This window comes from Anolis sagrei, chromosome 2 (assembly GCF_037176765.1).
Source record: "Anolis sagrei isolate rAnoSag1 chromosome 2, rAnoSag1.mat, whole genome shotgun sequence".
Lineage (NCBI taxonomy): Eukaryota > Metazoa > Chordata > Lepidosauria > Squamata > Dactyloidae > Anolis > Anolis sagrei.
In genome coordinates, this window is record NC_090022.1 from 131,348,010 (window position 1) to 131,369,841 (window position 21,832).

Below are 21,832 nucleotides of genomic sequence, written 5' to 3' on the forward strand. Positions count from 1 at the left end.
CTATGAAGGTCTTACCAAGCCCATTTTAAAAGCAAATGCTTGTTGGCTGTTTTAAATGGTAATCCGAACACAACCTATTTGAATATCTTTTATGTACTTCCAGCTAAATAAAACGAAAACTAACCTTGCTGCAGAAAGGAAAATGAACGCTGAAATGGAAGTCTTGAAAATTCTGACCCAGAAAATTAACCAGCAGCTTTCCCCTATTTATTATACCAGGAAGCTTGGAAATGCCTAGAAATATTTAATACCTAATTTGGCTTTGCTTATGACGCATCTTTTTAACGTCTCAGCTCCTTAATCAGAGCTTAACTACATCAGGCTGGAGCAGATAAAAACCATGCCAAAACTCAGCTGAATGTCCATTTAGCTTTTCTGGCCTGCCCTTGCCCCTGTGAATTGTTCTTTGGTCCCAATTTCTCCACTGGGAATTAAACTGTTCCTGCACTGGAAAGGCAAACAGCAGATATGCTATCAGCACTGCACTTTCTTGACCTGGTTTACTGGGTTATTCACCATCTTGTTGCACAGTTCTATTTGGAGTTTTGAGATTAATAAATGAACCAGTACATCCTAAGGCTTATGCCACATCCTCAAAGACCTTTTCAATGCTCAGCCCTGACACTGTTGCTAGAATTCTTGACCATACAAACGTCTGCATCTCTAGCTTCCACTTTTGTTGATTCATCTGTATAATAAGCTCAAACTCTGCACTGTTTGCCTCATGTCACCATCAAGTTACATGAAAAGATTGAAATGCTAAAGAAACTGGGACGGGTATTTAGATACATACATGTGTTAAGGATAGTTGTTGGATTAATAGAAAGCAAAATATGACAAATCTCTTAGCTAAGCTAAGGAAAACATACAGCACAGATAGGGAGGTGTCAAGCATGTAAGATCCACTACTTTTAAAAAACTAGAATTCAAAGATCCACTGACCATGAACCTGGTGCCAATGATATACCATTAGATGAAAAGAAGACTGAACCCAGGAATTTTAGTGGAGCATCAGAACAGAATACTACTTATAGTGGCTTCACACAAAATCAACTCTTGGTCATCCATTTCTACTCTTTCTACTTAGGAAATAAAGCCAATTGCACAGCAAATCATACAGCAATCTACCTCTTGCCCAACCTCAACAAACAGGAAATACCAACATTTGCAGAAAATCTGCTTGGGATAGATCCTTGGCTACTCACTTAACCTATGTGAGTGAAGTATTTATTTGTATTAGATCAAGCTACTGCAAGGCAATGTGCCCCTTGTCTTCAGTGCTTGCTACTGTTTTGGAAAATGAGAGAAAAAACATATGAGGTGTACCACAACAATATTGTTCTGTCAAGATGCTTTCATATGTAAAACATGTCCCATATGCAAAAGATTAATCAGAAAGGGGGAAGTGTTCTAAATTGCTGTTGAAAAGATTGAGAAAAGGCAAACTTACCTGGAGTCCAAACAACCGGGCAAAGAAGTTTGTTCCCAAGTCACCAATAACAACATAGAAAGCAATGCAGGTTCCTAGCATTAGTCCAATCATGCTGCAAAAGCATATAAATAGGTAAAAGTCACTTCAGAGCTGAGCATTTTCTTGGAAAGAAGCCTTTTTGCTTGCCAGGTATGTGCCAGCTATACATTTAGACAACTCTAGGCGTCTGATGTGCACTGAATACAGGCATCCCCCTTGGCTGATGTAAATGATATCTTCAGTGCAAATTTTCACCACCTTCCTAACTGGGAAGCTTAAAACTGGTCACATACAGACTTCATTCTCCTTAACATTAGCAGCCAGTGAACATAGTGGGCCAAACATGTTTGACAACATCTTGTAGGCCTAAAATAAGGGCTGTAAAGTGAAGCAAGCAACCAGTAAGAGGTGGGATTCCAGGGGGACCACATTTATTGGGAACAGATGCCGGATGGTAGCAGAGGCCCAATGAAACCATTTCTTTGCATGCTGCAAGGTTATTGCTAGAAGTCTATATAGGACATATAGACATCCACACAATATGACTTTAAAGTTGATGACTATACTACAGACAATTTGCAGACTATATATGATCACATGGGATCTTCTACACATGTTACAGAACACACTGTCTGCTGCAACATTCCTTCCCTCTCCTTTTGAAAGCTTGGAAGCAAATAAATTCAGTCTCATCTGGCACATTTTGATTATTTTTACGAAGTCCAAAGAGAACATTTCACTTTTTCATGCATGGTGCAACACTCTGCCATACCCAAAGAGAATGGAGAATATGCATCCAAAAAGAATAATGATATTTTTATATTTTCTGAAATAGATTCAGAAACAGTATCATTTGCTTCCTCTGTGCTCCCTGAATAAACAATGAGATGAAATATATATACATATACACTTACATACATACATAAACATACAGGTTTAATTCACATAGTACAGCTGCTTTTCCATCATGAAACTATTTATGAAATGACTGAAATATGGAGTAGTTTCAGGCATTCTAAGGGCCTGAGCAGAGGTGTGGGGCAACTTTATGAGACTTTTTAAAAAGGGACAGCCTAGTAACCACACAACATAGAGAAGCTAAAGTCTTCAAGTTCATATATGTTAATTTAACAGCTTTCCAGAGCCAACCATGGAAGCTCTATTCTGGGAATACACTTTTAAAGGAACCATTATTCACTTACATATTTTGCAGAAAGAGGCCAGTGGTGTTGGGCAGGAGGAAAGAGGGGAGAGACTCAGAATAACCAGTGGTATTCTATCAGACATTGACAGAGAACTGAGAGTGGTCCAAGTTTGAGAGCTATACTTGCTCAGTGGAGAAAAAAAGGGACTCATTTCTCCCAAGAAGGTGAACCACTTTTAAACTAAGAGGTCATCATGGAGACCCGTGTGCCATTTCCATTCACAAAGGCATAGACCACCATTTCCAACCATATGTCATCTCTACTATGATTCCAAGAATAATCTAGATGGAAAAAGAATGGCACTGAGAATATTTTTAGCTATTCTGCAAAGCAGTTTAACAGCTGGGAAGAAGGAAGTGAGCCAGGATTGCAAAACTGGCCAATTCACCATGGATCACACAGCCTGAGAACCACAGTCATAAAACGCAACCCTGTGACACCACGAAGGCTCAAATTGCAGGTTGGGTTCACTGCACAGCCCTCTTTCTTATTGTAATAGGGATGCATGGTCACAGATGGAGAGGAAAAAGGGGTAACAGCAAAGGGATTGCTAGGTTTCTCTTCTACAATTTAAACTCTAAGCAAACTGAGGTATGGACTTACAAGTGGCATTTCTCTTTCTTGAGGAAAAGGTAAGGGTTAAAAGTAGACATTTTTCAAATGACAACTGGAGTGCTGTGTCACTATTATTAGTTAATTTACTTATGTGGTCCCATATCATTCCAGTTCTACAGAGGAGAAAAAGAATAAAAAAACCAGATAAAAAGCCTCTACTGAATGAAGGCACCTTTCTCTGCACAGACTGAAGTGGATACTACACTTAGATTTCCCCTGGATGCTTTCTGGGGGTGGGGTGGAGAAGAGTAGAAGGGAATGAATCCCCAGGCCTCCTCAAAAGGAACTCCACCACTTCCACTTTGAAATGGATGCAAATGTATATCAAGCCATTTGTGCCAACCAAAGAAATCAGAGAGAGGGGGGCAACAAATATAATATTAGGGATAATTCTTACTGTCGAGAGTCTTGTTAGAGTGATACAAGGGAATAGAGAACAGGTGCTGTGTGCATACCAGGTGGCCATTATCACAATAACTGCATATACAAAAGGCTGGCACACTCATACTGCAGGAATAATTACATGTCCTCTGCCTTTTAAAAGTGTGCCTGTGTTTTGGCCACAGATTTAAATGGGTATTGTCTGTTTTCCCTTCCAAAATAATTAATGCATCTATAGAGACCTACACGCCTACAGAGCTCAAAGGGCACAAAAAGGCTGGAATAGTTTTGACTCGGCAGATACTTTGGACAATCTCACAATCGTTAAGCATCAGCCATAATGAAATGGGCTTCTGGGAGTTGAAGTGAAAGGACATCTGAAGAGTCAAAGACACACTGATATTCTTAACATCCCCACAAGTTTACCAAACATGGTTAATACTGTCAAGTGCCATAAGAGAAAGGTTATGATTAGCAAGAAACAGGACAAGGCACTATAAAAAGAACACTAACTTTGAAAGAATCAAAAAAATTCCATTAAAAGTTTAAAACAATCAATTTTAAGATACTGAAATCTTGCTATGGGAGCCCACAATTATTATTTAAAAAAACAAAAACAAAAAACCTTACCTGGTTTCCACCAGCATTTTCCCAGGTTTTCCATAGGCATGGAAGGCTGGAAATAAAAAAGGAAAATAGGGATATACATACAAACACACACATGTTGTTAGAATAGTTCAAATATGTTCAAAATGTCACACATGAAAAATGAACACCAGCCACCAGAAGCAATTCAGAATTCATTTTCTTCCACCCCACAATCATTCTTAAGATTTTTTTCAACTTGACATACTATTCACAAATCAGAAGCCACATAAAAACAAATTTGAGAGAAAGATTCAAAGCAGGTTCTTCCCTCCACTCACCCCCTCAAAAAAAAAAAAAAAAAATCCAACAGAGCTAAGTAGGAGTTACACATGGCAACCATTAAAAGAAGAAAGTCAGCATTGAAAAGAAAATATGTGAGCCTAAGAGACTGTGCGGCAAAAGTTACTGCAGTGCAAAATTTCAATCAAGTTCCCATTTTTATTCCTTCCTTCCCTATTATGACCGAACCACTTTGTGTTGCTGATGGGAGGATTGAGATGGTGCCCAGAACGTTCAGCCACCCTGAGAATATCTATGATTCACAACCCACACCAAAGGGATTTGACCATGATATTTCTTTTTTCATTTCATACACTGGTCAATGCTTGCAGCACAAAGCAATCAGCAGCCTTGAAATCACTGCTTCTCTGGAAAGCTCAGCATGTATTTTCAAAAGGCATTTTACTACGGGGATAAGAGGAAAATTACCACCTCCAGTTCTGAGAGAGAGAACCTTTTCAACCAGGCCTGTTACTAATGCCACATTCATGTGAAATGTTTACAGAGGGCAACTGGCTTTCAACCCTCAGTTTGCACAATGTCCATATTCTCTGGGTGAAATCTGTGTGTTTTTTAAAAAGGGATCAGTCCCCCTAGTGCAGAAATATAACAGAAGAAAGCATGAAGACAACAAGAAGGGACATGTCCAGAAACAAAAAAGGACCAACGATAATGTCTTCTTAGTAATGGATTTCTCATTTTTTAAAAGAGTCCTGCTGATTTTCAATTTAAAACAGAGTAATTAAAAAGAGATTCAGGATAAAACAGTATAGGTGGCTTCCAATGCACAAGCCTACTTTTGATGGCTTAAGATCAGTGAGGAGGCATAAGTACTGCTCACACACATACACACGATATTGAATAACCCAGTTTTCCTATGAGGGATAGACTACCTCATCAATGTCTATGCTGCTATCTGTGGGCAAAATTGTTTGGTTATCAAACTTTCCTCTTTTTTTTCTTTTTTCTTTAAACTGCTTTTATGCTCCAGATCCATCAGTTTTATCCAGTGGACAGACTTGAGCACAACTGTAGATGCCTTTTTCCACAGTAGTTTCTACCTTCTGAACCTTTTTTTGTTTTAGAAAAATGCCTGTGTTTGTACCAATGTTTTTATACAGAGCAAAGTTACCGTACTTCTTCTTTAGCTCCAAGGCAAACTTGACATTTGGAAATTAGTCATGAGGAGTAAACCAGTAGGTGAAAGTAAGTCTTGAAAGAAGCTTTAATTACCCCATACCAAGAGACAATGAGATGGGGCAGATATAGAAATCTCCCATTGAAAATGAGCATTCGCTTCAGGGTCCATTTTTTACAGGTTTTTGAAAATAACAGTCTATAAGAGAATCAGTGTAATGTAGTGCTTTTCAGTTTTGGATTAGGACTCTGTGAGACCAGGGTTCAAATCTCTGTTTAGGCATAGAGGCCTATTGAGTGACCTTGGGAAAGCCCTAAGCTACTATCTTTAGAGGAAGGCAATGGCAAATCCTCTCTGAACAAATATTGCTAAGAAAAGCATGCAATAAAGTCATCTTAAGGTTACCATAAGTCAGAAACAACAACAACAAATGATGAAACTGAACTGTAAAAACAAATAAAAGCCTTGTAGGATGTGTGAATCTACTGAACATGAAAGAAGGAAAGGTGATTCTGAAGCAAAAGAGTTCCAAAAATGTGATATTCCATCTCCCCTCTGCAAAACTGGCAAGGGCAGTCTTTTACTTGATCTTTAATGCAGACAACTCTTATAAAAACAAGCTTTTTGGAGTTTGATGCACACACAGCCATCCACTAGTTCAACCAATAGTTTGTAAACCCACAATAGACACTAAAATTTCACAGATATTGGACCTGATCAATTTATTGAAATCACTTTTTGTGCGTACTGGAATGTGCATGTTAAATGCAGTACAGAATTATGACAGATTCTTACTGATGATAGTAGCCAAGTAAGCCAGAAGTGTGGCAGATATGGGAAATCTGTAGATATAGTTTGGATGCTCTGATATTACACTACTCACATGAAAAGAGAACATGTAGAAACATCTGAACATATGAAGCAGCAATCTCAATTTCTTACCAATACTCAGGAATAAATGAGGGGGTTTATTCAATAAGAAAAGGAAGAGTTGCTACCTAACTTAATTCTTAGTACTAAAGCACACTGAAAATAGCAGTTAGTAAATCAAGCTCATTCACCTGGGCATTTCTACAACACGCAGCATTCCAAATTTTAATTTGGTATCACATCAGTTTTACAAGACAACTGACAGATTATGTAACAGCAGGGGAAAAAATCATGCAAACAACCCCCTGGAAAGCAAATTCAAATGGGATGGGGAGGGGGGGGGGATGATGTTCTGTGTTGATAAAAAGATTCTGTTAGACACTGAAATCCATGTCTATATATAAGAGCTAAAACAGTGTCTCAGGATTTTGCATTATACTTCTGGAGTGATTTCTGGCTAAAAAGCAAAATTTAGAGGTTAAGTCTTGAAGTCAAAGGAAAAAGAACTTGAAAGACAAATAGCCCCTTTATGTTAGATATTATTATTCTGAAACATTAACAAAGTCGTTTAGTATTTAAAGTACAAGCAGTCCCCAACTTACAGACATCCAACTTACAAACAACTCATAAGAATGAGGGTGAGACTACAGTATGTGGCAGAAATCTACTCCTAGGAAGAGAAATTAACTTCTGAAAGAGTTATCATGGATGGGAAAAAGGTGTCTCCACTGGAGCTTTATTATCAATCCTTGTTTCCACAACAAGCCAATTTTTTTTCAAAATTCAATTATCACAGGGACAGAAAGTGTGGTGAAATCCTCTGAACAGGGACACAGACAGATAAAGAAATACCACAGAGGTGTACTCGTTCTGACTTACATACAAATTCAACTTAAGAACAACCCTACAGAACCTATCTTGTTTGTAATTTGGTGGCTGCCTGTAGTTCATAACCCTCCACATAGTGGCCTGCTACAAATAGGTCATTTATTCACCCCTTACAAATTGCGATTGAAGACTTTCAGTAACTTGTCCAAGCTGCAAGTTGGACTTGAGCTCTCTAAATGAACAACACAAATTCATTTTAAGAAATGTAAATAATATTATATTATATTATATTATATTATATTGCTTTGTTTACTTTATTTTGCTACTGTATGTATTTTATTGTGATGTAATTTTGTTGTTTGCATTTTGTATTTTATTTTGCTGTATTGTATCTTTGGGCTTGGCCTCATATTAGCTGCCCTGAGTCCCCCTCAGGGAGATGGTGGTGGGGGTATAAATAAAGTTTATTATTATATTATTAAAGAGAATTTATGTGACCAATACTGAATTATTTCCATACCAATTATTAGTTCCAAATTTGGCTGCTGTTGGATAAAGGGGTGAATAGTGACCTTTTTTTAAAAGCAGGCCATGATAAGGAGTTATAAATGCCAATATTTGTTCCTAATGTGACCTAAAGATACAAGATCTTTTCTGATCTAAGTTAAGAAGGGTCAGCCCTGGTTAGTTCTTGGATGGGATACTGTCAATGCATACAAGGTGCTGTAGGCAATATTTCAGAGGAAGAAACTGGAAAAGCCACCTCTGATTATTCCTTGATTAAGAACACCCTTTGAGATTCATGGAATTGCCATAAGTCAACAAGGGACAAACACAACTATTGCATAGAGTTAAGATATTTACAATTGGGGTGTTCTAATGAATGTGATAAGACTTCTAATGCTGATAGAGATTATAAAAAGGATGCCGGATAATTAAATCCCTATCAACGAAATGAAAGACGCCATCTGTTCAAAAGTATATTTGATGTTATCAAGATCCAAACTGAGATACTGTACTTTCCACAGCACTCAACATGCCAATTGGCTATAATCAGCCAACCGCATTTTCTACTCTAATTTTTACATATAATAGATAAAAAGGTAAACTTTCCCAGGATGGACAATTCTGGGAGTTAGAACCCAAAAAAGCAACCTTTCCAAACTGTTCCATACCCACAGACAGGGACTCACTGGTGTAACAGTTCTCCATACAGAAAAGTCCCATCACCCAGGAAACAAATACATCTGGGTAAACGAGAGTACTACAGCCCATTTCTTGATATGCCAGTTTTATGTATGCATGGGATTTTATTTTTTATTGCAAGAATGTAAATTCAGTCATACAAAATGTCACCAAGAAACACAGGCTTACTTCCAGTTCCATGAATTGCTTTCTGCATTCTTTAGAAGACATGAAGGTGGTTTTACAGGTCTCATTTATATCTGAATGTGAGTGAAAATGAGTCTGAAGCAGTAAAATATTTATCACTAATGTGGAGAATCCCTGAGATCCTATCTGCTCACATAAACTGGACTTCTAGTGAGATTGCGCTCACTCTCAGGATTCTGAGCAATACTGTTGACTGTCAGCAAAGGAAAGCATAGAAAGTGATCCAGCATTCTCCTTTTGCATCCATTTTCTTGACTGTATTATGCTAAGCTCTGAAATGTGTACTTTCAAGTATCCAGCTTCTTATGCAAAGTGGCCCATTAACTAGCACGGGATAGCTATCAAAGGTGGCACTCTATTTATCAGTTAAGTTTGCATCCCATCTTTCCTCTTCAAGGCTCAAGCTCTCTGCTTCTGGATCTCACAATCATTTAGTAGGTCAGACTAAGATAAAACAAGGGGTCTGAGGTCACCAATTGAATTTCAGGATTCTGTGGGACTTGAACTGAGCTCTCCCCAATCTATGATTTTATGCATTTATATTTTCTTCTCTGTGTATTTCAAAGGAATCACATGGGCAATTAGTTATTTCCAGATATCTTGTACCCAGCCTCGACCTGCAAAGAGAGGCGGATAACAAATAATGCATTACTATTACTATTGCTATATTATTTTGGGTTTGCATGTTTTGAATACTATCATTGTTAGTACTGTATTATTTTAAGTAATAAATACCTTCCATACTTCACATGTAAGCAAACAACCATTTAGTCTATGCATGTTTGCCTTCAGTTACCTGTTGACTTATGGGGACCTAATGAAAATCTGAGGTTTACTTAAGCCTCTGAAATTTACTCTATAGCAGCTGGTTCACCTTGGCAATTCTCCAAGTATTAACTAAAATTGACCTGCCTAGCGTCCAAGATCAAAAAAGATCTCTTCTCTTAAAACTAAATGTGTATGTTACCACTGTAAATTTGAGAATACCATGTTTGTAATCAGAAAAAATATAGCAAATTGAGTTACCAGAACCTGACATGAACAAAAATATTTGCTTCTTAAATACAGCATTGCTAAACCTCTCTGGAAGGGAATTGTGTAACTATGGAACAGCCACTGAACTCATTGAATAGCATGGGTTTTAAATTTGGAAAATACATGAGTGTTCCACTAATACACTCAGGACTATATGACCCATGTAGGCTCTTTTGCTTTCTTCCATTGCAGAAGTTTCCATTAAAGAAGATGGACAGTTCTGTAAGTAGACATTCAACAGGTAGTCAAGAATAAGTACTCTCCTTTCTCCTGCCGCAATCACATATACAAGAGAACACTGAGTCATAAGGAGATAAAGTTAGGTAGGGGTTAACTTAAGTCCCTTCTCATTGAATTTCTCTGTCTGAAAAATGCATAGGCAATATTTAGCCAATGAATTAATTGTTTCGCTTCAAATCATTCTATCAAACCCAAAGGAGTAGTACAGCCATAAATAGCATATGCAATTTTAACACAACAGCAATTTTTTAAAAACCCCTCTGCTGCTTAGTTTCTAAGAGAATACTATTGCTTTGCTATACTCCACATGCATCAAGCATTCTTCCTTCCACCATTCTGCCTTCCAAATAACATTTCAAGGTGTTTATTCCCATTGTTGCTCTTCAGCCAAAGCTTTAAATGTTCTTCCGGAAGACCCCGCTTAGATCGAGTTAATTTGTAAAACTCTCCTGCATCCTTCAAAGCTGCCAAAGTCTCCCACAGAATCAGCTTGGGTTCTGCCAGGATCTTGTGCAGCTGGACTGGTGTAGGAGAAAGCAAGCAACAAAGGCTGCTGTGTGTAGCTACTCAACCTTGATTGCACGAGGAAGACTGTGGTAGTACAGCCTTTGCTGCAGCCCAGGATGTTTTTTCCCAGGCGCTCTTCCCTTCTTCGGTGGATGGCATTGATCCCAGCGAGGCCAAAGGCAAGCAGAAAGGGAAGCCATTCCTTTCCGCACCAATGTTTATATGCCAGTAAGTTTGCAAGCCTTTCCTGGCCACTCCTCTGTATCTATGCTTAGTTTTAGAAAGTGAAGGGGGCCTCTTCTTCCTGGGAGACACTCCAAGGTGAACAGGACACAATGTATTCCATCAAAGGAGATGTATACAAAGAGTTATTGTAAGACAGAAGGGGCAATCAAGGACAGTGGGCATCTGGTATTTGAGAGAAAGAGCTACATTTGACTCCCTTTCTTCCTATTCTGCCCCACTCTCCCAAAAAAGAGCGCAAATTATAATAAAGCATATCTTTTGCAACAAAAATTTAACCTTTAGGACCATAAGAGTTTTCTCATTTTTGTTGTTGCCAACAGACCTATTTTGCCATGGCAGTGGTGTGTAGCTCAATGAGGGAGCCTCGGGCAACAGAAGAACTAAGGACATCCATCTGTCAGCAGTCACTGAGGAGGCTGCACGGTGCTTTAAATCCTTTGCAAGCAGAGAGACCCGCCAGTTCCCCACTCTGATGCCCCAGAAGGCAATGCAGGAAACATAAAAAGGACTTGTGACTGTGGGAGGGCAGGAAACAGCATGCCCTGCCATGAGAATATTTCACCTCTGCTTCCCCAAGGGACAAATCCCACCTCTGCAACAAGAATACTCAAAAAGGCCACAGGAGAGTTTCTGCCTCAGGAGCATCAGCTTAAAAGAAAGCTTAAGTGGGACTACTCCACTTGGATTGTGACTTGCTTTCTGGCAAGAGAATGAACAGCACTTGGAATGGCTCAGACCCTCAGCACTTTCTGTGTTTCTTCTCCTCCACTACTCAAGTCCTTGGGAATCAGAGGAGAGGTCAAAAATAGATGGCGATTCTGGCACCAAAGCACAGCAGACAAGCTAGGAGGAAGAGGGCTGCTAGACTGTGCCAAAATCCCACACATGAATCTTGCAGATGTTTCAGTTTTCTTGGCTGCCTCAAACTTTGTACACTGTTTCTCTGACCTCCTTGTTGTGCTGCCGCAACCACACAATCCAAGGAGCCCATCGTCCATGCCAAGCTCTCTACTGGAAGAACCCAATGTCCTCGGCACCGTGCTAGGTGGGGAAAGTGCATGGTTTGGGAGCAGAGCCCAATCATTTAGAGCAGACACCCATTGTGCCAGCTCTCTCTCTAAATGCTTATATTTAGTGCAGCCTCTTCATTGTGGCATGCAAACGGCCTTGCATCAACTTCAAAGAGTTAATTCATTGTGCTGCAGGCAGCAGTTACACAAAAAGGAATTGATCTTATAAGGAGAGAGAAGGAGAGAGAGTAAAGGAAAAAACATCCCAGAATAAGGTGAATAATTCAGTCACACCACTATGAGAGCTGTAAATTTGGAAACTGGAGTAAAAGCACAGCATAAAACCGCCCCCCAGTTGACCATGCTCACCTAGCCCAGGATAGGTCCTGCGTTTGCTGAGATTGGCTGATTTCACGAGGAACATGCAGGATTGATGAGTCATCCAGGAGCAGAAAATAAGCAGCAGGGCTCCCAGAAAGATGCCACACTAAAAAGGAGGGATGGGAAGGGGGGGGAAAATAAGTGTTGGATGAATAATAAGCACTCTCCGTCTCTCCCATGGCCATACAACTCTTATTTCATGCATTCTTATTGCCCTCCCACATCACCTGGAGGCTGCCTGGGACATTTGCAGCCACACACTAGCCTGTTAAGGGATATCCCCTGCCTCTGAGCAGCAGTCAGCCAAAATGTGACATACGAGTTCAATTTTATTCTCCTTCCCCCTCCACCACACACACACTTGCAGACACACAGGGTCTTTATGTCACAGACAGAGAGCAGCCACCTGCTTACTAAATGACTATGCGGTTATACCTCCTTGCCTAGAATGAGAAACTAGAACAATTTATGGAAGGGAACAAGTTTCCATGCCCTGCTGTTGTGACATTTTCTGGGCATATTCCAGAACAGTGATATGTTTCTATCTCCTACCAGATTCATGTTAAACAAGTTAGTATGCTGCTGGTGCAGGGGTTTGAACTCCTCTGCAAAAGTGTTACTGGCTGTTCTATCCACTTACAGCACACAAACATAAATTACCATGTCAGCTACCTGTCTCAAAAGCATTGTGCTGGCTCGCTTTCTGGACGTCTTTGTAGAGGAAACGGAAAGTGTTTGGGGGAAAGAGGGAGAAGAGGACATGAATGGTTGAACATTTATGAAAACAATGCATGACTCTGGGCAAGAACAAGCGGTGCTAAATTTTAATCACAGCTGGTATTTGTTCTCATAGAGTCAAAAGAGTTGCAGCATTGGAGTTTCTGGCAGCTGTGTGCATAACAAACCAATGACCTATTCTGAGGAACCTTTAAGCCCAAAGAGCTATAAAGGGGTACTTCCTCAAGGGAAGCTTTATTAACATCAATTGACAGCTGTGTGTATGAAAACAATCAACACAATCTCCAGAGTTCTCTAAAGGTTCCTCAAAAGGAACTGCCATAAGACACCTTTGAATACAAAGAAGTACATTACAGCTATTTCCAGGATTTGGTACAAAGGAGTGAGACAGGATAGACATGCTTCTGTTTCACTGGGCCAGCTGACACAAAGAGGACATACAACTTTGCTGGGCAGAAGTTGTAAAGGAGCTAGCCTCCTACTCCTTTGATGTCACCTATCAATTGGTTCAGGCAACCAAGTACCACAGCATCTATTAGGAGCATCTGTTAACAAGCATTGCCGTACACTGGCAAATCGTCTGTGACCAGATGTTCATGTGGATAACCACATATCACTGGTGGTAAGCATTTATACAACCACAAACACTTAATTGCAACCAGCAGCCTACCTCTTATTAAGTCCAGTACTGAAAAAAAAATCAGTTATGCTTCTAAGTGTCCCATGACCAATAGTTGGTGTTTATTTTGCGGTTTATCCATCCGTAAACTATGGGGACATTTTTCTGTGTGACCAATTTTGAGTTAAGTGTCACAAAATGCTGCTTGTAGCAGCAATACCAGGAGGAGGGCCTCACACCCACATTGGGAAGAATTATGCTGACATCCTGTTAATGGCACAGATTCCACATTTCACTTGCATATATGTATTTTTTGGTAATTGCTGCCATTCACATTCCCTTTTGTCCCTCCACAACAGCCACAGCCTACCCCCTAGACTCACAATTCTTCTGCAACACCACCACCACCACCACTACCCCACCCCCCGCCAGCTGAAATGTCATTGCTGGTAGAAAGCGGGGGGGGGGGGGACCCGCTTTGTGTCTGCTGTATGGATGCAGCCAGATGCTTACCGAACCTTTTCCACTCTTTTCCTACAACAGAATGGTTGTTGAAGGTGGAATATAGCAGTGACACGAGTCCTCCAGAGGCATGGGTCTCTGCCTAGGGAGGAGGGGAATGGTAATTTTCACAATGATCTATAATAGGACTGGTGATAGGGGATCCTAACACGTGGAACTCTGGCATGATCATGTACAATTCTCAGCCAAAGACAGCTTTACTCTCCGAATTTCTAACATGGGCAATTTTTGGTCTTCCAGGTGTTAGAAATTATGAGAGTTGAAGTCCAAAACACCTGGAGAGCTGAAGTTTGCCATGCCTGCTCTAACATGCAAACTCTCTCCTTCCCTGCCTCCCTACAACAGTCCTTGATAACTTGCACAATGGAAGCACATTTGTACAAAAGAATTCAGGCCATCTCCAAGTTACAAACATCCAACTTGTTAACCCTTCTCTATGCAATCTAAAGTATATGTGTATATATGTGTGTGTGTGTGTATTATATATATATATATATATATATATACACATAGAGAGAGAGAGCTACACTTAAAATGTACCTGTTCTGACTTACATACAAATTCAACCTAAGAACAAACCTACAGAATCTATCTTGTCATAACTTAGGAACTACCTATATATTCATGCTGGTTTATGCCTGCATTTTCCCCTTCTAAAATGAGCTGTATCATGTTTATTAACTAAAAACAGAAGAGTGTAAATTAATACAGAAGAAGTGTTAGCTTTAAATCTTACAATCATAGACTTGGAAGAGACTAGAAAACAATTCAATCCAGCTCCATCTACTATATAGGAATACACAATGAAAGCACTCCCAACTGATGGCCATCTAGCCTCCACAGAAGGATATCCATCCTGGGCAGTATATATTCCATTGTCAAACAGCTTTAACTGTCAGGAAATGTTTGTGCTTAAGTGAAGTCTCTTTTCCTGCAACTTGAATTCACTCTCCACCAGAAAGTAAGACTCTGCTTACTTTTGAGGTGATATGAATAGATCATAAGGCTAGTTATTCATATAATGGGGAAAAGGGGTAATATTTCTTGCCTTCTATTCCACCCTGTTTGCTCTGCTTTGTAATCAAAATTTTGAGGCATTACTACAACCTACAGAATCTCCAGCCATATGGCCAGCAACCAGAATGGCTAAGGGATCCTAGAAGTTATAGTCCAAAAAAGGAACTTTTGCAAGCCTTGTGCTAAACACAACTGAACTTACTTGTGATAAGATGTATCTGTATTCAAAAAGAAAATATCCAGAAAAGTGGAATATTTTAAAAGCTACAAAGTGCTCCAAGACATTTACATCAGACTGAGGTTCTACTGGCCTCCTGAACCAGTCAAGCTATTATCCTCCCAAAGATCTAATCTTCTTCTCCACAGCAGGGAATGAATGTGAAAAGGAAAGGATATACATCCACAGCAAAGAATCACACCCCCAGCCAAGACTTGCCTTCAAACATTGCCTAACATGTCCTGTATTCACACAAACAGCAGACAGTGGGAATGATAACAAGTAGCAAGCAGGCACTCTATTCCTAGATCTGCTCAAGGTTAGAGCCAAAACTGGCTAACCTTCCAATGGATGAATCTGCTGGTATTGCCTGATCAAAGATCCATGTTTATTATTTCACTCGTCAAATATTCCACTACTCAAATATCTTTATGCAGATCTATCTACATGGGAAGGATATAACTACATCATGGTGCCATCTGTGAACAGACTTTCTTAAATGACTCAAGTGTTTTGCTTTGCTACATGCTAATGCCATCTGTTGGGGAAAAGATGCAACCAACCAACAGCTAAATATCTTGGTTCCTTGGAACCTTCTAATACACTCCCCCCAAAGTACTGTTTATTTTTTAAAAGTAGTGTCAGGTTAACAGTTTGCTCAGAAGTGTAGAAATGATACTCAGCATCCTTATCCTTTCACTATTACACCCTTATGCCTACTTAATTGGTCTGGAGTCCATTAAACAAAATGGGACTTACTTCCAAGGAACAATGCACAGAATCCAATTGCTAGCCTTCCATTTCTCTGAGAACTATTCATTGTTATACACGTTTTGTTCCAGATCAAAATATTTCTAAGCAAATTGACTTTTTTGCAGAGATCACTCATTCATAAAGCAACAGTAAATTAGTGTAGACTAGTGCTACTTAAAATGGTGGTCTCTGAACCAGTGCCAGTCCCTGGTGAGTTTCCAAGAAAGAAAGGAAAAACAATTATAGCCAGTAGGCAAAAAGGTAGCACCAGCCCCTGACATACTGGGGAAAAAATAATTGGCAGTCCCCCAAATCAGATAGGCTGTGAAGCACTTAACCAATGCTGCTAAGACTTTGACTTCTTATTCAACTTGATTCACTGTTAGGTTTAACAAAAGAAAAAAGTTTCTGGCCAACCATAGTTATGAAGTTAGTTTGAATATTTAACACCAAAGCAAAATTTTCACTTCTGCAGTGGATCACCTATTCTTCAAATATAATGAGAAAACCTCAAACAATAAACAGATAAAATTAAACAAAGGAGCTATTATCCATGGTAAATCTAATTTGGAAACCAATTGGTAGTGCCTACATATGAATATGTTTCAAGGTCTTGGTGGGTGATAATCAAAAAGCAAGTTGGTTGACAATCGAAGCTGAAATCAATATAACACAGAAAGCAATGGGCAGAGTGCCCAAACTTTGAAGAAAGGGTAAGAAGCCATCTGTCCTTCAAAAGTTGATGAACTACTACTCCCAACATACCTTATCATTGGCCAGGCTGACTAGAGACTGGCCAAAGCTCTGATCTAGGGAAAGGCAGCAAAACTACAAGGCAATCCTAATTATAACATTCCAAAGGGGAACATCAGACTGTCGTTGATTAATGAAAGGGAAATTGACACATTTGAGTACTTTATGCTTGTAAGCAGAAATGTAGATTATCATCATACAAATGTTAACATCTAAAAGGTGAACACCAGTTCTGCCTTGACAACCCTTAAACCTGTTTAAAATAGAGAACATGCCATTAAGCAACAGAATGGAGCACTCCCAGTCCAAAGGCTCTCTTAGCAACCTTGATGAAAGATTGTGAGGGGAACATAGGGCTTTGAAGATGCTGGGATTGGGTGTCATAGTTACAGACTATTCTGGTGTTTCTGATTCTCTCTTCTTCTAAACAATAGATCTAGTTACACTAATCATGATAAAGCAGAGAGCTTGTTATAGTACATGAAATTACCAGGTTCAAAGACAACATTTTACTGAATGCCGTTAGCTGGCAAACGACTATGGTGCTCATGTGTTGCTTGTGGACTTCTCAAAGGCATCTGGTTAGCCACCGTGGGAAGCAGAATAGTAAACTAAATGGACCTTTGATCCAAGAGGACCTCTTATTATGTTCTTGTCTCCCAAGACAACTGTGTATTACAAAATTAAGAGTCATATCTACATCCTGCATGCACCAGAATGCATATCATGCAAAAACATTGTACAGTAGGCCCTCCACTTCTCTAGGGGTTGAGATATGAGACCCCAGTGAAAAGGGAAGGGAGATACTTTTTAAAATGCTATTTTTTAACCTGGGGGAACACCTTACTAGAATTTTAGGTCCTCCATATAATCGCCTTGGAAACTGAGAGATTCATAGAGGTAACATATTAATTAAATCTCTAAATATTCAAAACTGCAAAAATTAAACCCACAAATGTTGAGAGCCAACTGTACACTTTTTTAAACAGTGCAAGGAGCTACAACAGGGTGAGGGCTCTTACGTTTTGCAAATTCAGTGTTCATGCAGTCAGAGGAGAGATTCCTATCAATTCCACTAAAGTCAGACTACACTGTAGTATATACATGACATGCACCTGCTTAGATCCTTAACATATAGAACAATCCTCGGTACTGTTTCCAAACCCAGCCTTATACTGAGTTCTACCATCTGATGGCCCTGTACATCCAAGGAAGCAGTACTGATGGGAGAGAAAGCAAGGATCAAAAGTAAGAATTACTGCTTGACTTTCAAAAAATGCAAGGAAGTTTCAAAGGACAGAGGAGAGGACAAAGAAGTTTTCCTGCCACCCCTCAACACGTAAATATTCTAAGCACCATTCTTTCACAATACATCAATCCTCTGATTTTTGGTCTTGGAAAAATAGCCAACATATATGCTCTTAATTATGATCGACAACTTTACCAGTCAATTTCTACAAATTCAAATAATCAGAACTACAGAAAGTATATCATTATGATAGAGTGGTTTGAGTACTGGTCTACAATAATGAAGACTATGGTTTAAAGATTCACTCAATCATGGGAACTCACCAGGTGACCTTTGGCAAGTCATATTCTCCCAGCTTCAAAGGAAGGCAAAGGCCATTCCAGACAAATTTTGCCAAGAAAACCTGTGATAGCCTCACCTTATAAGGCATACAACAATGAATGTCCCAGTTTAATAACTTGTGGAATTAACATTAAAAATATTCTTGCACATAGTTTCCTGAAATTATAGCCACAAAGCAGGTGTTTTGAAGGTGAACGTAAGTAAAGTAAAGGTTTCCCCTGACATTACGTCCAGTCATGTCTGACTCTGGGGGGGTGGTGCTCATCTCAATTTCTAAGCTGAAGAGCCAGTGTTGTCCATAGATGCCTCCAAGGTCATGTGGCTGGCATGACTGCATGGAGCGCTGTTACCTTCCTGCTGGAGCAGTACCTATTGATCCACTCACAGTTGTTTGTTTTCGAACTGCTAGGTTGGCAGAAGCTGGAGCTAACAGTGGGAGTCCACCCCGGATGTGAACCACTGGCCTTTTGGTCAACAAGTTCAGCAGCTCAGCATTTTAATTTTTTAAAACAATTTTTACACCACACAAACTGGAACAAATAGGACAAACTGAAAACTTTAACAAAGCAGTCAGCAACCCACACTCCTTGTGTAGGCAGAATTTCGTCCCAAAATTGCCTGGAACTAATTTTCTGTAAAAGTTGTATTAGTATGTGGCTTCCAATGCAAATATAATGCAGCAAAAGATAGCATTGCAGTTGTCTTAATTTTTTGATAAAATTGAAAACTATCATCACCACTATAAATAAACTAATAAATATGAAAGTAAGAATGTGAACACTAAGAGAGCAGAGTAGCCCAACATCCCTACCAGTGAGAATATTGGGAATGATGCTGGAAAGCAGCAGCAAGCTGCTCAAGGAATTGTTTGACACAGGCCTACCCCAGTCCACCTAAACCAGCTTGTCACCTTCTCACGCAGCAAATGGATACTTCCCCATCCTCAGTGCTAAATAAATATTTAACTCAGTTCTTGTGGGTTTTTTCGGGCTATATGGCCATGTTCTAGAGGCATTTCTCCTGACGTTTCGCCTGCATCTATGGCAAGCATCCTCAGAGGTGACCTCACCTCTGAGGATGCTTGCCATAGATGCAGGCGAAACGTCAGGAGAAATGCCTCTAGAACATGGCCATATAGCCCGAAAAAACCCACAAGAACTGAGTGATTCCAGCCATGAAAGCCTTCGACAAAATATTTAACTGTTTTCAAGCTGTGGACAGTTGAGTCCATAAATGCAGGATCTATGAATGTAAAGGGCCAACTATACATATATCTATATGAATGGGTGCAGATAACATGTTGAGTTATGATACCTTATTGATGTGTTATTTTTAACTGTATATTTTAGTGTTTTTAGTGTTTATTTTAGTGTTCTTTCACCTTTTGAAGCTGCCCTGAGTCACCTTATAAATTATTATTATTATTATTATTATTATTTTCAGAGAAAACAATCATGAAATTAAAAGGAAAGTTTTTCTTTGCCTCAGTCAGCAACATTTTTGGGACTTGGCTTGCCCCTTAGCATCAAAGAACTATTGTGCTCTCCAGAGAGGATTGGTTACGTTCCCCCTGAAGACGTAGGTTCGCAACTTGGAGTCCTCCTGGATTCCCAGGTCTCAGTGGTGGCCAGGGGAGCTTTTGCACAATTAAAATTTGTGTACCAGCTGCATCCATACTTTGGAAAGTCAGACTTGGCTGCAGTAGTCTACACTCTTGTTACATCCCGTATAAACTACTGCACTGCGTTCTACGTGGGGTTGCCTTTGAAGCTTCAATTGGCCCAACAGGCAGCAGCTAGGTTGCTTACCAGATTGGCATGTGAGTGGAGACATCCTTTCTGTTGTGCCAGCTCCACTGGCTGCCAGTCTGCTACTGAGCACAATTCAAAGTTCTGGCTTTACCCTATAAAGCCCTAAATGGTTCCAGCCAAGCTTACCTGTCCTAACGTAACACCTCCTATGAACTATCTCGGAGATTAAGATCATCTGGGGAGGCCTTGCTTTTGGTCCTGCCTTCTTCGCAGGTGCGACTGGTGGGGATGAGAGAGGGCCTTCTTAGTGGTGGCTCCTTGGCCATGGATCTCCCTCCCCAGTGGCAATAGATCAGCCCCCTCTCTCCTGGCCTTCAGAAGGAAAGTTAAAACTTGACTTTGGGATGAAGTTTTCAGAGAATAGTGCAGTGCAATAACAGATATGGAATATGTGAAATAACTATGGAACGGCCTGGGACAATTATGGATAGCATGGTTTTAATATCGAATGTATTGTTTTTAAATGTTTAATATGTATTAATTTTATTTTTAATGTTCATTGGAATTGTATGTGTTCGATGGCACTGAACAATTGCCTATATGTAAGCCGCCTTGAGTGCCCTTGGAGGTTGAAAAAGGTGGCGTATAAATAAGGAGCACCTGGTGGCGCAGTGTGGAACTTGCGGATTGAAAGGTTGCAGGTTCGAATCTGGGGAGTGGCGTGAGCTCCCACTGTTAGCCCCAGCTTCTGCCAACCTAGCAGTTTGAAAACATGCAAATGTGAGTAGATCAATAGGTACCACTCCGGCGGGAAGGTAATGGTGCTCCATGCAGTCATGCTGGCCACATGACCTTGGGGGTGTCTACGGACAACACCGGCTCTTCAGTTTAGAAAGCGAGATGAGCACCAACCCCCAGAGTTGGACACGACTGGCCTTAACGTCAGAGGAAACCTTTGACATTAAATAAAAACCAGAAAGTCCACTTTCCCTTTAAGCAGGGAACGAGAGCTCCTCGACCAATGGGAATGGATGCATTTTGCAGAACACCTGTAGCTCGCCCTTGTGTGACAAGTCCTCAAGCAAGTTTTCCTTCCAGCAGATTCGCGGGAGGCTGCGATTCCCAAGCGGGGCCTTCTTCCGCAGCGCCGGCAGAGAGGCCCCAAGGAGGGCCCCTTCCCCCGAGAGTGCCACGAAGCCCAGGGAGGAGAGGAGGACTCACCTGCCGGAAGCAGAAGGGCATGGTGAGCACGCTGACGCCCACGATGCTGTTCACGATGTTCATGATGAGGCCCCAGTTGGAGCCCGAAGGCTGGGCAGACGCCATGGCCTGGGAGGGGGGGGGCGAGGGGCCGGCTAAGGGGTCCCTAGGAGAAGGCGCGGGGGGAGCTGCGGGAAATAGCGGCTGCTGAAGGAAAGGGGCCAGGCAGGCAGGGCCTATGCTTATGGGGGTGAGTGGGAGTGACGCTCCCTCAAGCGGAGGCCCCCTCACAGGCTGAGCCGCTTCGCGCCCACTTCCTCGTTCGCTTGCTCTGTTGGCGCTTCCGGGAGGTGCAACACCAGCGAGATGCCACGCAGCCTAGAGAGGCTAACGGTTGCCACGGAAACCGCCCAGCGACGCCGCCG

At 40.7% G+C, this 21,832-nt stretch overlaps 1 protein-coding gene across 2 annotated transcripts in view; it reads right to left on the reverse strand.

Annotated features, from left to right (window-relative positions):
- The window catches only part of SLC38A10 (solute carrier family 38 member 10), an 85,921-nt gene extending 64,115 nt beyond the window's left edge, over positions 1–21,806 (reverse strand). Inside the window, exons 1-4 of one of the 2 annotated variants that reach the window (XM_060764275.2) lie at positions 21,429–21,806; positions 12,235–12,352; positions 4,303–4,348; positions 1,451–1,544 (exon numbers count right to left, since the gene is read on the reverse strand). In XM_060764275.2, the coding sequence (XP_060620258.2) occupies positions 1,451–1,544; positions 4,303–4,348; positions 12,235–12,352; positions 21,429–21,533 (363 nt within the window). In that variant the 5' untranslated portion in view covers positions 21,534–21,806. The remainder of the gene's footprint in view (positions 1–1,450; positions 1,545–4,302; positions 4,349–12,234; positions 12,353–21,428) is intronic. The other variant, XM_067463865.1, reaches the window with a different exon arrangement.
- Between the last annotated feature and the right edge of the window lie 26 nt (positions 21,807–21,832).